This window comes from Monodelphis domestica, chromosome 6, assembly GCF_027887165.1.
Source record: "Monodelphis domestica isolate mMonDom1 chromosome 6, mMonDom1.pri, whole genome shotgun sequence".
In the NCBI taxonomy this organism is placed as follows: domain Eukaryota; kingdom Metazoa; phylum Chordata; class Mammalia; order Didelphimorphia; family Didelphidae; genus Monodelphis; species Monodelphis domestica.
This window is the reverse complement of record NC_077232.1, coordinates 233,097,839-233,111,969: the sequence shown is the minus strand read 5'-3', so window position 1 is coordinate 233,111,969 and position 14,131 is coordinate 233,097,839. Positions and strand designations below refer to the sequence as shown.

Below are 14,131 nucleotides of genomic sequence, written 5' to 3'. Positions count from 1 at the left end.
GCTGGGTGATTCTGGATAAGTCATTTTACCTCTGTTTGTCTCAGTTTCCTCAATTATAAAATGAGGATAATACTAATGGAATCTACCTCCCAGGGTTGTTGTGCGTGAGGATCAAATGAGATAATAATTGTAAAGTACTTAGCATAGTGCCTGGCACATAGGAAGCACCATACAAATACTAGATATTATTGTTGTTTGGTACATTTTGTCATTTTTGTCAAACTAGATTTCTCTTTATCCATTTCTTGGGGTTTTTTTCTCACAGAAATGCCAAGGGTTTTTTGTGGATTTATCTTATACTTTGATCTTACTACATTATATTGATTTCTTTATGTGCTTCTTTGATATTCTAACAGACATTTTAACATCTTCTTAGCCTATAAAGATTTTATCTCCTTTTTCTCCATATATTTTGAGCATTCTTAAATGCTAAAAATCAATTAATTATATTTTAGATTTGAAGCTATAGGTTGATAGGAGTACTTTTTCCTTCCAAAGACATAATCTTATCAAGTTGAGTATTATTCCCACTAAGGCAGGTCATAATGCGGCTGTGTCTTAACAGATGGTTTCCTGAGTTATTGTGACCAAACCTGGTGGTTAACCTTCTGGTGATGAGACTCAGCCAACCTCAGCTAAGCCAGTCCTCAGATAATAGAAGCATTTTGAGTTTTGGAGAATATGTGAAAGGTTGCACTCCACTACTCACAGTCACCTCCACACCTCCATGGGGCACTGGAAAATGTTACTAATGGAAGTTGAAAAATCATTTCAAAAATGGAAATTAATTGAGTATCTCAAAATCCCACAAGATATCGTCCCTTTGCATTGATGACTTCTAACAATAATTGGACAAATAGTATTTGCTCCAGATGATGCAGCTGGAATGCATATAACCAGACAAGTAATCAGTACAGGATGGTCTTGATTTTCAAAAAGAAAAAAAAAGTCTTCTCATTTCTAGAGGAAAAGACTCAGGAGTTCAATGAATGAGGGAGAAAATGGTTAATTTGTTCAACTTCCATTTCTCTTTACTTCACTGCTCCAAAGGCAACAGAACCATAAAGTTTTTTTTCCTGAAAATATATCAAATAGTAAAGCTTTTTCATATCTGAAATGAGTGGGTTGGACCACATGTCTGTGTAGGATGCCTCTGAGTGGGAGTGAGTGAGCAAACACCACCAAAAGGATTTCCATGGCCCACTCTGTACCTGGAACACCTGAAAAACAGCCCTGCGGGAAGCCAATTCAACTGGCAGGCAATGTTTATTAAGTCACACTATGCACTATGCTAGGTGCCATGCCCTTTAGAAGCTTATGAAACTTCTTGGCAATACAACGAATTGAAAGTCATTTTACAAATTGAAAATCCATGGAAACCAAAAGAAAAGAAAAAAAATTACACTGAATTATTTTGCCAGATTCATCAATAAAAAAGTAGTTATGTATCAAGAGCCAAAGCAAAACATTTACCAAATTGCTTCAGATATACTTAACAAAGTTCATTCTCTAATTATCATAAAATTGTCAGTTAATTACACACATACTGGAAAAGTCTATAAATTTGTGATTGGTTCACATTAAAATTTTAGAAATTTTTTAAATTCTGACCTCTCATAAGCAGCATAGTGTAGTTGAAAAAGAACAATGAATTGGAGTCAGGAAAGCTGGGTTCAAATCCTAACTCTTTCCTAACTACGTGATTTAATTTCTCTGAACCCTGGCTTCCTCATTTGTAAAATAAGAAAAGTAATACACTTCCTACCCTTACAGGGAGATTAATGACATCAAAGAACTTAAAACATGTGAGCAATTGTTGTTTTTCAATAATTTTTAATCATGTCCAACTCTTGATGACTCCATTTGGGTCCAGATACTAGATTGGTTGCCATTTCCTTCTGCAGCTCATTTTACAGATGAAAAAAACTGGGACCAACAGAGTAAAGTGACTTGCCCAGAGTCACACAGCTAGTGAGTGTCTGAGACCAGATTTGAACTCATAAAGATGAGCCTTCATGATTCTAAGGCCAACTGTGACTGTAATCCATGCACAGAGCTCTATATTGTAGCAAAGATTTAGAACGAGAAAGAATATTAGAAATCATCTAGTCACAGTGCCATAAAGATTATAGGATCATAGGTCTACAACTAGAAGAGACCTTAGAGGTCATCTTAGTCCAATACTTCTCATTTTATAGATTAAGAAACTGAGGCCCAGAGAGATTAAGTGACTTCCCCATGGTCACACAGGTGATAAGTAACAAAGACAGAATTTGAACTCAAGACCCATGACTCATTGCCCTTTCCACTGTACCACTTTGTATCCCCAAACTTTATTTTACAAATGAAGAAATTATGGTCCTGAAAATTTTAATGACTTGTCCAAGTTACATGAGTGGAATAATTACAGAAATAGACCTCGAATAGTTCTCTGACTACAAATCCATAATGTTCAATTTCACCAAATTACAAACTGTTATCCTTTGCCTATTACATTTTTATTCATCCTTTAAAACAACTCAAATGCTAATTTCTTTTCTCTGTGAAGCCTTCCTGAGACCTTGAACTTAGGAACAACCTTTTCCTCTTAGCATCATACTTCAGAACACTGTTTTCCACATTCTTGGGACATTTTTATATTGCTTTGTAAAACAGTTATCTGTCCCCGTGGGATGAGCCCCTACTAATCCCATCATTAATTATACTGCCTATCACAACTTGGCATCATCCCCAGCCAGTATCTAGGACACTGTTCTGCTAGTGATGGGAGTTTAGTGAATGTTTCTTAGATTAAATTGAAGCCAGGAGAGCCCAACTGTGGGGGAAGCAAGCAATAGTATTATTAGCCCTGGAGCCTGCACTAACCTCTGTGCCATTCCAAAGCTGGCTAACTGCCGGTAAAGTTCATAAAAGTAGACAGGTAGAACTAGACATCTTAGCCTGCTGTTCTTGAATGACTGAACTACATCACTCCTTTGGAAGCTGGTTTTTCACAAAGAAGGGAAAGTAAGGGAGATCCGGGTGAGGCTACTTCATAGTTGAACAACCACATTTCTTGGGTGGCTAACCCTATATGCCAGGATTCATGTGTCCCCTAGATGCAGTCTTCTCTCTAGGTTACAAACTACATTGTTCCTGGACAGCACCTCCTGAGACCTTCCATTGTCTCTACAGTGCTCCTGCATATAAGGGAGCAAAATCTTCTCAACAAGCAAAAGTCCAAGAAACTCTGATATGTAGAAAACACTGGCAGTAGACCCAAGAAGGAATGAACTCCATAGTAAGTGGGATAGATTAAGCTCCCTTCTTCAAAATGCACATTCATACATGGAGACATAAAGCTACCCAAAGAAGCTCTCGATGTTACACTAGCAAAGAACTAATTTTTTACAATGTGCCCAAACAGTGGTTCTTGCTATTTTTTTTACATTCTCACATTCCAATACCATTTCTAAATATAACACTGTTTCTCTAAATTAGTTTTCATGGTGCTATAATGCTGAGCAGTTCTTAATACAGTAGTCTATAAGAAGAAACACGAACTATATTTGACTAAAAATTGCAAAGCGTCCAACAATGCTCGATAGTTGTAAAAATGGATTTTTTCCTTGATAAGTAACTATAGTACTGAGAATATTTTCATGTGAAAGGCATCTGCTATTGAACACAACCCATTTTTAAAAATTAACTGTGAGAACCATCATAAAATGGTTCTCCCACCCCCAGCCCAACATGCATTCTTATTCTGAACTGTGACAAGGAAATCGCTTTAAAAGACTGATATATATTAATTTAAGGTCGCCAAGGAATTCAGCTATGTAATTCCTAAAGATGAGAGGCCATATGACCTATTGGAACTTTTGGCTCCCAACCCAACAAGAACAAACAAAAAACAAAAACCCTGTTATTATATTTTCCCCCAGCCCAAAGGTATTACCTGGCATGGGCAGCTTTGAGGTCACAGAAATGGGTGAGCAAAGTCTTGACAACATCACTACATACAACTTTCACCACATCCACATGACTCAATCTGTGGCGCAGCTGTTTGGCGACTTCCCAGAAATCTTCTGAGAGCAGGTGGTAAAGTTGCCCCTCATCTCTGCTGAGGTTCCCATACCAGGACAGAATGTAATCTCTATAACTGTAGTCAAACACTACCAAAGGAAAAATAAAGAGTCACAAATGAAACATAGATGACAAAGGCAATACAGACACAGTAGAATCATAATGACCATTTCTAGAAGAGTCCCGTCATCTCCTATGGAACATCCACTGCTTACAACACAGAGATAGTCTAAAGCAATGATCCTTCACCTTTTTCTCCAATGTGCATAGGCAACCTGGTGAAGCCATGGACCCCTTCTCAGAATATTTTTAAAAGTATTTTCCCAATTGCACATAATAACAATTTTCAACAGACCTCAGAGTACTTTTTTAAAAAAATGTGCCGAATAAAATCCATACAAGAGAAGCCAATTATAATGAGACATATTTTTTATTTTTTTACATTTTATATTTATTTTTATATTGTATTCATATTTATTTATATATTACATTATATATTTATAATATATATTGTTTTATATTTTGTATTTTGATATTTATATTTATATAAAATCCCAGGTTAAGAATCCCTGGTCTAAAGCTATACTGAGGAAGAACCCAAGTTGTTCCCTAGCAAGTCTTTGAAAATAAAAGGAATTGGGAAAATCTGTGGTGCAATGGAAGTCAAGAGATCTAAGGTCTCTCAGAAGCACATCTATGGCTTTAGGGAAGTCCCTTCACTTTAAGCCTTGGTTTCTCTGTCTCGGAAATGAAGGATTTGGATTGTAGGATCATGGGCTCATAGATTTAGAGCTGAAAGGAACCTTGGAGGGCATCTTGTGTAATTTTCTTATTTTACAAATGAGAGAAATGGAGCCCAGAGAGGCTAAGCCACTCGCCCAAGGCTACATAGTTAGCAAGCAGAAGAATTGATGAGATATGAATCTAGGTGAGTGATTCTAAGTTCTACACCTTTTCAACTGCATTATAATCATCATGATAATGATAATAATAAATTGCTGGTAATTATATGGTGCCTACTATGTGTTTGACACTGGGCTAAGTGCTTTAAAGATATTATCTCATTCGATCCTCACAACAATCCAAGGAGCTAGGTATTATTAATATCCTCATTTTATAGATGAGGAAACAGAATGAAAAAAGGCTATAAGGCAAAAATAATTAGGAATTACCTCATCACATTTATTATTTCAGCTCCAGCAAAAGGCTTACAGTGGCCATGGCAGGGCTACTTGAGCCCAGTGGGGTCACACAGCAGTATGATTAGCCCTTTTAAACAATAACTTAACACAATGCGCCATATGCAGGTATGAATCCCTTCTAGCTACAATACTGTATGACTTGCCTAAGGAGGGATGCAGTTGGGAGAGACCACAGACTTTGGATAACACTGAATCTGGTAACAGATCCCCACTTCCTCATATCTTTCTCACTGTTTCTGGTCAACTTTTCTGCTAGAGTATCAGTCAGTCAGTCAATTAACAAACATTTATTAAGCACCTTCTATGTGCCAGGCATTGTGCTAAGTGCTGGAGATACAAAGAAAAGTAAATAGCAATCCTCATTCTCAAGGAATTCACAATAGAATGGGGGAAACAACAGGCAAATAACTGTATAAATAAGACATATGCAGGCTAAATTGGATAGGATCAGCAGAGGGAAGGCATTCAGATTCAGGGAGATGAGGAAAGGTTTCCTGTGGGGAGTAGGATTTTAAATCGGATTTGAAGGCAATGCCAAAAGCTGTCTTCTGAAGGCTACCAGCTTTATTGGTAGCTGACCCAAGAAGCTGTGGGTGAGCAAACCAGGAGGGAATGGAAGAGTGAAAAGATTGAAGATTCAAGTATGTAATTCTGTCAAGGCTCAAGAATACATCTAGGCATACTTCTGCATGAAGCACATGATAAACCATCTGGGTTAGTATTCTAGCCCAAGGAGTTATGGGACACCAGGGACTGATTGAAGTCACTGAAAAGGAAACTATGATGAATAAAACTTTGTAATTCAGAATTCTGTGAATGTTGCTGTCTGCCTGTCCCAAATGTACCTTCTCAGAGCTCATACCATAAAAGGGAACTGAGATTTTCCTAAACCCAACACTAATTTGAACAAGGTCAGCAATGTCTGTCACTGAGCCTCCTGTGCTCTGAGGATCCCATGGGGTGAAGAAGAGGTACCACTGGGACAACTGTCAGGTTCCCTGCTCACCTTGTCAATGAACAGAGCCTGGATAGGGTCCAACACAGGTAGGGGGAGAGGTTACTGGAAGGAGGTGGGGGAAAGAAGAAGGGAGGATCCTTGTTCAAAACTATCAAGTTGGTTTTTAGAGATCATTTCCCCTGCCTCACATACTCAGGAAAGCAGATGGAGTTCAGCCAGAGAGTTCATTCACTAATCTTGAATAGATTTCCTTGGCAACTGGCCAATCTTCTCACCTTAGCCATAGCCTCGTGGCCATTGGCTGGATATTGGTAGACTTCAGACTATTTAATAATGGACTGGTCTGACTTTTAGATGCTGTTTTCTCATCTGTCTCCAGGCTTGCCTCACTATTCACCTGTCCAGGAGTTTCCCTAATTACTGGCTTTGCATTACTGCTCTACATTATCACATCACATTTATTGTTCCAACTCTAGACAGAAGGCTTACTATGGCCATAGCAGCTCTACCTGCCCTCTAGCAGGACGCTCCAGAGATCAGAGGTGTGGCAATCATTAGCTTATACATTCAAACAACTAACCATCCTACAGGAAGCATGGAAAATATGGAAAGACACAAATTTCTGGATGAGACAGTCCTTGGAAGGGTGGCATAAGAACCCAGGTGGCATCTGAGGGCCTCAGATTTTTTCTCCAGGCAAATGGAACCTTCGTAGGGTTCTTGGCACAATAAGTTGTTTATGGCTTTTTGTCCACCAGGATTCCCCAGAGATTAAGCCAATGCCTCATGGATCCCAGTCCCTATTGAGACCTTGAGAAGACTTTTATCAGCCTCCTCCCCAGAACCCAGATGATTAGCCAGTAGATCAGTGGGCTTCAGCTTGGGAAAGTGTCAACAACAAATCACTTCCTTCTGTTTCTGGCATGAAATCTACTTGTTCTGGTAGATTCATTTTTGGAAGAGTTGTTTACACATACCTATTTGGAATGAATCAGTCCAATGATACTAATCTTCTCACACTGAGAAGAGAAGCACCTCAACTCCCATCTCAGATCATAGCCAGCCTAATGGACCTTTCCAGCACTTTCCCAACCCACCAGGAAATGCAGGTTCAAATTTCAGATCTGCTACTTAATGGCTGTGTGACTTGGAGTAAGCCATTAAACTTCTCCATGCTTCCATTTCCTCCCTGTATTACTTCAATTTCCTCTTCACTTTTACAAATGAATAAACTGAGGCACAGAAAGCTTAATGACTTATCCACAGTTATTAAAGTGAGGAGTTTGTAATAATTTACCTTTTAAAGTCTATTCTTACAGCTAGTCTATTTGCAACCACAGATAAGGGCACTGCAAGGTCCCTCATTCTCCCCTGGATTAGTGTTATCTCATTGTCTGTCCCATGGCCTGCCTACTTCATATTCCCAAAATAGAATTGTAAGGAAGATACGTATGTGCATATTGACTCGGGAATAGACAATCAAATTGTGATTTACATCATGAAATATTATTGGGCTGTAAACTAAACCATTGAAATATTAGTGGTAAGCTGACTGGAAACTACTACTTGTTGAAATAGAGAAAGTAAACTGAGGAGAGACTGTTTCTTCTGCAATGACTGCTGTTCTCTGGCTTTTGACTAGAGAAAGCTGCTACAGGGGACCTGAGGCTGCTTATTTGTAATGGAGATAGAAATGAGAAATGCTGGGGGATGCTGCCACACAGAGATGCTGGTACACAGGGGACTGCTCTGGAGAGTACTCTGAGGTCTGCCTACTGATCCCTGTTGATGGCTGATGAATTAGTATATCTTTATAACCTCCTCCTCCCTTTCACGCTCTCCCTTCTCCAACCCTCTTTCTCCTGCCACCCTTCTCCCAATTCTTCCCTCCTCCCTGAGTGAACTATAAAATACTCTAGGTTTCTTTCTCAGGTAAGGGGTTTATTATGATAACAGGATGGGAAACTGAGGCGAGAGAGATGAGGATTTCCCTAAACTACAAGGATAATTTTAGGAGGGTTTGAGGAAGTATTCCAGTCACAAACTGTGACTATAAGACAGTTAGGGAGATGGAGGACAACAGCAGTTCAAAATCATCATTCTTCATCTTCACAAAATCAGCCTGGCTTGTCTTCTTTCTCAGCTTCAACCCCAGAGAGAAACAAAGTTCAAAGTCTCTCAGTTTCTCCTGGCCAGCTCAACTCTCATATAGACCACCAACTCAAAAGCCAAGTTTTTCCTTCTTGTCAATTTCAACTGACCAAAGCCAGAGAAAACCCCAAAAACCAAGTCAGCCCCACCAGGGTCTTTCAGCCAGGTTTTCCAACCTCCAAGGAGAGAGAGTGACTCTTAGTCCCCTCCCCCTGTCAGCTCAAACTACCAACTCCTGGGAACATTCCATTTTGGAAACTCCTTCTTTTGATTGACAGGTCTCCATTTTCTTGCATCTTGGTTTATAAGTTCTCTCAGTTTCTCCCCATGCCTTTACCACACCATATAGAAGGAATTTGGGGAAATGTAGGAATATTTATGGGTCCAGGCTTAGTAGACTTTCTGTGATGAACTTATATGGGTAAGAGGCTCATGAAGGAAGGCAAGGATGGGTTGTGAAAAACAGTGAATAGAGAGCTGGGTCTAGAGTCAGAAAGATCTGATTTCAAATCCAGTTTCAAACACTAGCTTGTGATCCTGCACAAGTCACTTAAGTCTCTGTTGTCTCAGTTTCCTCAACTGTAAAATGAGACTAACGATAATACCTGCTTCCCAGGGTTGTTTTGAGGATCAAATAAGACAATATTTTAAAGCACTGAGCACAGTGCCCAGCAAACAGTAGGTACTTTTAAATGTTTGCTACCTCTCCCTCTATGAAGAGAATGCTCAAATCAATGAGATCACAAATCTTTTTGAGTATCTGAGTATAAGAATACTTGATGAACTGTTGATGCTGGACAAAACAAAACAAACCAAGGAAACAACACACAAAAGCTCAGAGACATAAATAGAAGGAAATTCAAGTAAAGCCAACTATAAGGCTTAATTTACTTCTCAGAAAGCAGATTTCTTGCCCTTTGTTGTTCCATTGGGTCCAACTCTTTGTGATCCCAGGGGCCATAACTATCCTTGGGGTTGTCTTGGTAAAGATTTGCCATTTCTTCCTTCCAGTGGATCATTTTGCTAGATAATCAAAGGTCAAATGACTTGCCCAGGATCATACAGCTAGGAAGTATCTGAGGCCACATTTGAACTCCAAACTCAGCAATCTATCCCTGAGCCACTAGCTACCTCCTAGGCATATAGAGATTAAGAGGACTTTCCCATGGTCACAAGGCTATGAAGTATCTGAGGCTGAATTTGACCTCAGACTTCCCTGACTCCAGGATCAATATACTTAACCACTGAACTCCAGCTGCCTCAGGAAAGCATCAAATCTATTTATTCAACAAAAATGAGGAGGTATGTCCTAGATGCAGTTGACTCAGGAGCCTCAGAAAATTTTATGAACTTAGTACTGATGACAAATGAGTATCCAAAAGCTTCTATGCTATCCCAGTTAAAATAACTGATGGCAATCCTTTTGTCTGTCAAGGTTCAAAACAGAAAGTTCCTAAAGATCTCTGCCTCCACAGAATTTGAAAGCAGTGTTCCAGGTTTCCAGGAAATCATTCTGCATCATTTCCCCACTGGCCACTTTCCTGGATTTGATCATCCCCAGAAACTCATCATTCTGCAAGATGAAATCAACTTGGAAAGACTCAGATCATATCACAATTCAGACCCATGACCTCATCATTTCCCTGAGTCTTGGAAACCTCCCACTCCTCCAAACCTGCTTTCCACAATTTTAAATATGCTACCTATTCCACAATCCTAGGATTCTTTGCCTTGACACTGTTCCTCACTGGTTGGTTGAAGCATCCCAAGGTTTTCCTGTGGATAAGTGAGGCAGGTGGTACATTGTGCCTTACGCCTGCATGTGTTTGAACAAATAATTGAAACTCTTCGGACCTCAATTTTCATATCTCTAAAATTGGGGCAAAGTATATGGTTTCTAAGGTAACCCTAATATTTTGTATAACATAAAAGTAAAATCTGTACTAATCCCATTCAGACATGTTTCCTTGAAATATCAAGTCCTAACAATTCTAGTTATTCCCACGGAAAACAGCCATATTATTTCCATGCAATTTTTAACACTACTATTTTGATGCTCTCACCTATGATCCCGTAACTTTATATTTGAGTAGTTACTTCATCAATTCCCCCCCCCTACATTCTTGGACTTTGAAATCATATATACTATTGTATAGATTTCAGTTTGGCCACATGGGGAATCACTCACCCCAGCAGTTCCTTCTATAGATTATAAACATCACAGCCATTAAACCTTAAAATGAAGCTCACCTGCAGGAGATGGATACCTCAATTCAGGTCCAACTCTTTGTAGCAAATGCCTACTCTTGAAATCTTAGACAAGTTCCTGTACTTCTGTTCTCACCTATTCATTTCTCTTGATGAGGCTCAGATGACTGATACCCCCCTGCCATGGCAAACCAGCAGCAGGTCATAGACTTGACCAACATCCATCCTTCTGAAACATTGAATGTTGGAATGTCCAGTGATACAAAAGATGTTCCTAGATCAAGTACCCAAGGTTTGCTAGAAAACTCTTGCCAAATCCACCCCATCCTTCAAAAAATGGTTCTATAAGGCTCCTTCACCAGTTTGTTTCCTTTGCTAGGGATAAAACTCAATCAAGATGACTCTCCCATTCCTGTGAACTGGGCCTCCCCAAATAGTTGGGACCAGAAGTCCATAATATCTGAAAGATATTTTCAAGCTCCATAGTCTCTGATCTCCTCTAACTCCAATCAGAAACCTTAGTTTATATCACATTTATTGACTGCTCTACTCATAATGCTTCCAGTACTAATTTACAATGTCATGGTTTATCACTCCTCACTCTCTCCCCCAATTTCTAAGGAGATAACACACAAACCAATCCTGAAACAATATCTATTGCAATGGCTGAGCCTTCTACTGTCAGCATGCCTGGGCTTTCCTTACTGCCCAGTAAAAAAAAATCTTTTACTCTAATTGTTTTCCAATCAGAATATAACCTTATTAAAAAAAACCCCAATAGTCTCCATTTGTGCCTCTTCTCTCACTTTTCCTACACTTTAAAATCCCAGTGGTTCATGACTTCTTAAGGTTTTTTGTCTTTGTGGAGCTCTAAGGAAGTCTGGAGAAACCTCTGGACTCCTTATCAAAAGAGTGATTATCATATCCATAGTGGTTGAATGTCAAATTTCAGGGAAAGGTCAGGGAAAATGAAGATGAAATCCCTCTCCCCAACCTCACAATTTCCCAGAAATCTGTCCACAGACCCATGGACCCCATGTTAAGAACTATTGATATATAGACAGTGATCAACCTGAAGAGTTGGAGACCTCTCAGACTGAATTGAAGCAAACCTTATCAACAGGCAAAAGGTTATATGAGTGGGATTGGTGAGTGGGAGGGAGGGCACAACCAGAACTCTTGAATATAGAAACCAGATCTAGCTTTCCTAGGAAAAACTTTTGCAGTAGGAGCCTTTCCTGAATACTAAGATCTAAAAGTAACGGATTGCCTTCACATCACTCAGTGCCAAGGTGTGCCCAATGAAACTGCTCTGTCTACTCCATGGTCCACTGCTGTTGGCTAAGATGGGCTCACTTCAGACTAACCTCCACACCTACCACTGTTAATAAACAGGAAGAATGGCATGTCTAAGGAATCCTTGACTCTCAGACGCACTACAGCTATTTCTAATACCTGATAGTTGGGTTTTCCGATTTGTTTTGGGATTGGTTGGGAATGTTATAGACCCAAGGAAAGATCACGGAAATCAACAAATGCTTCAGATTTGATAGAGGTCTTCCACCAATATCATCATATCAGGTCACAACCTCAATGCCCACAGCAAAATTTCTAAACAGCAAAGATGGGGGAATCTAGGTGGCTCAATGGGTTGAAAACCGGGCCAAAAGACTGGACATCATGGGTTCAAATCTAGCCTCAGACTATTGCCTGTAAGTTGGGTTGGTTGGTTTGTTTTATTTTTTTTAAGTCAGATGACCTGTCTTTATTTTTTTTTCCATTTGAATGAATTTATTTAGTTAATTTAGAACGTTATTCCTTGGTACAATAATCACATTGTTTCCCTCCCTCCCTCCACCCATTCTTCCCGCAGCCAACGTGCAATTTCATTGAGTATTACTTCTGGCCTTGATCAGAACCTATTTCCATGTTGTTGTTTACACTAGGATGTTCATTTAGAGTCTACATCCCCAACCATATCCCTTTGACCCCTGTATTCAAGCAGTTGTTTTTCTTCAGTGTTTTTACTCCCACAGTTTTTCCTCTGGATATGGATAGTGGTTTTTCTCGTAGGTTCCTCCGAGTTGTTCAGGGTCACTGCATTGCCACTAATGGAGAAGTCCATTACATTTAATTGTACCACAGTGTATCAGTCTCTGTTTACAATGTTTTCCTGGTCCTGCTTCTCTCTGCATCAATTCCTGGAGGTCATTCCAGTTCCCATGGAATTCCTCCACTTTATTATTCCTTTGAGCACAATAGTATTCCATCACCAACATATACCACAATTTATTCAGCCATTTCCCAACTGAGGAGCTGTTTATTTGTTTTAAAATAAAGAGTAAAGGGAAACTATATAAGCACTGAACTCAGTGTGGAAGCCTAAAAGTGCAAAAGACAGTATGGCCACCAGGGACAAGGCATAAGGATCAGAAACAAAAACACCAGAGCTCACAGGAAGCAACTTGAGTTCAGACTTAAGTGTCAACATCTACCTCACCTACATTCCTTGATATTATATTTACTTATTAATAGAATGTACTTTTTCCTTTCCTCTGATCCTTTTAAATCCCTCTCTCTTAAGAAGTATCTCAAATACCATCTTCTACATGAAGTCTTCCTCATTTCCTCTAATAGTGCCCTCTCTCCTAAATAATTGTGAATTTAAATATTTTATTTATTTCATGCTGTATATATTTTTATACATACTTAAAATGTAAACACCTTGAAGTAGAAATTATTTCATTCTTTAGCTTTATCCCTAGCATTTAGAGAAGTGGCTGAAATATAGTTGTTCAGTCATTTTTCAGTCATGTCTGACTCTTCATGACACTTTTTGGGTATTTTCTTAGCCAAGATACTTAAGTAGTTTGCCATTTAATTCTCCAGGTCATTTATAGATGAGGAAACTGAGGCAAACAGAGTTAAGTAACTTGCCCAGGGTCACACAGCTACTAAAAATCTGAGACCAAATTTGAACTCAAAAAGATGCGTCTTCCTGACTCTAGACCTGGCACTCTATATACACTGTGCCACCTAGCTGCCCCAACAATATAGTAGATCCCTACTAACTACTTGTGATGATTACCCCCAAACTAGATATTGTTAAACAGGAATCTGTCCCCATCATTACAATTTCTCCTCCTTTCCCCCATTATTTCCCTTTCACCATCACTTGGTGACTATTCTTTGTCTAGTATTTTCCCAGATGTCTTCAACAGTGTCTTCAGAGGTGGTTGTGTAACCTTGGAAGATAGTGCTGACATGAAGGCTACAAAGTTGTAGAGGGTTATTCTTGCTCCCATATATTTACTGTTCTATTTCTTCATAGCTGTTTCTCTTCTCCTATCTACTTGTTTTTAAGTTTTATTGATGATTTTTATATTTCTATTACAAGTATTTACAGAGTACTCTCACTTTATATAAGAGGTCTCATAACAAAGTGAAATGTTTATGTAAAACTAATAATAGTGACCTCATCTTGAAAGTGCATCCAATAGTTCACATCTGAAAGCACCCTTCAACTCTCTATTTAAAAAACAAATTA

General features: G+C 39.1%; 1 protein-coding gene across 2 annotated transcripts in view; it reads right to left on the bottom strand.

The window, feature by feature from the left end:
- The window catches only part of SNX25 (sorting nexin 25), a 236,394-nt gene that overhangs the window by 146,996 nt on the left and 75,267 nt on the right, over positions 1–14,131 (bottom strand). The window contains exon 3 of one of the 2 annotated variants that reach the window (XM_056802960.1): positions 3,938–4,154. The exons of the other annotated variant lie outside the window; for it this stretch is intronic. Coding sequence (XP_056658938.1) covers positions 3,938–4,154 — 217 coding nt within the window. The remainder of the gene's footprint in view (positions 1–3,937; positions 4,155–14,131) is intronic. 2 annotated transcript variants of the gene reach the window in all.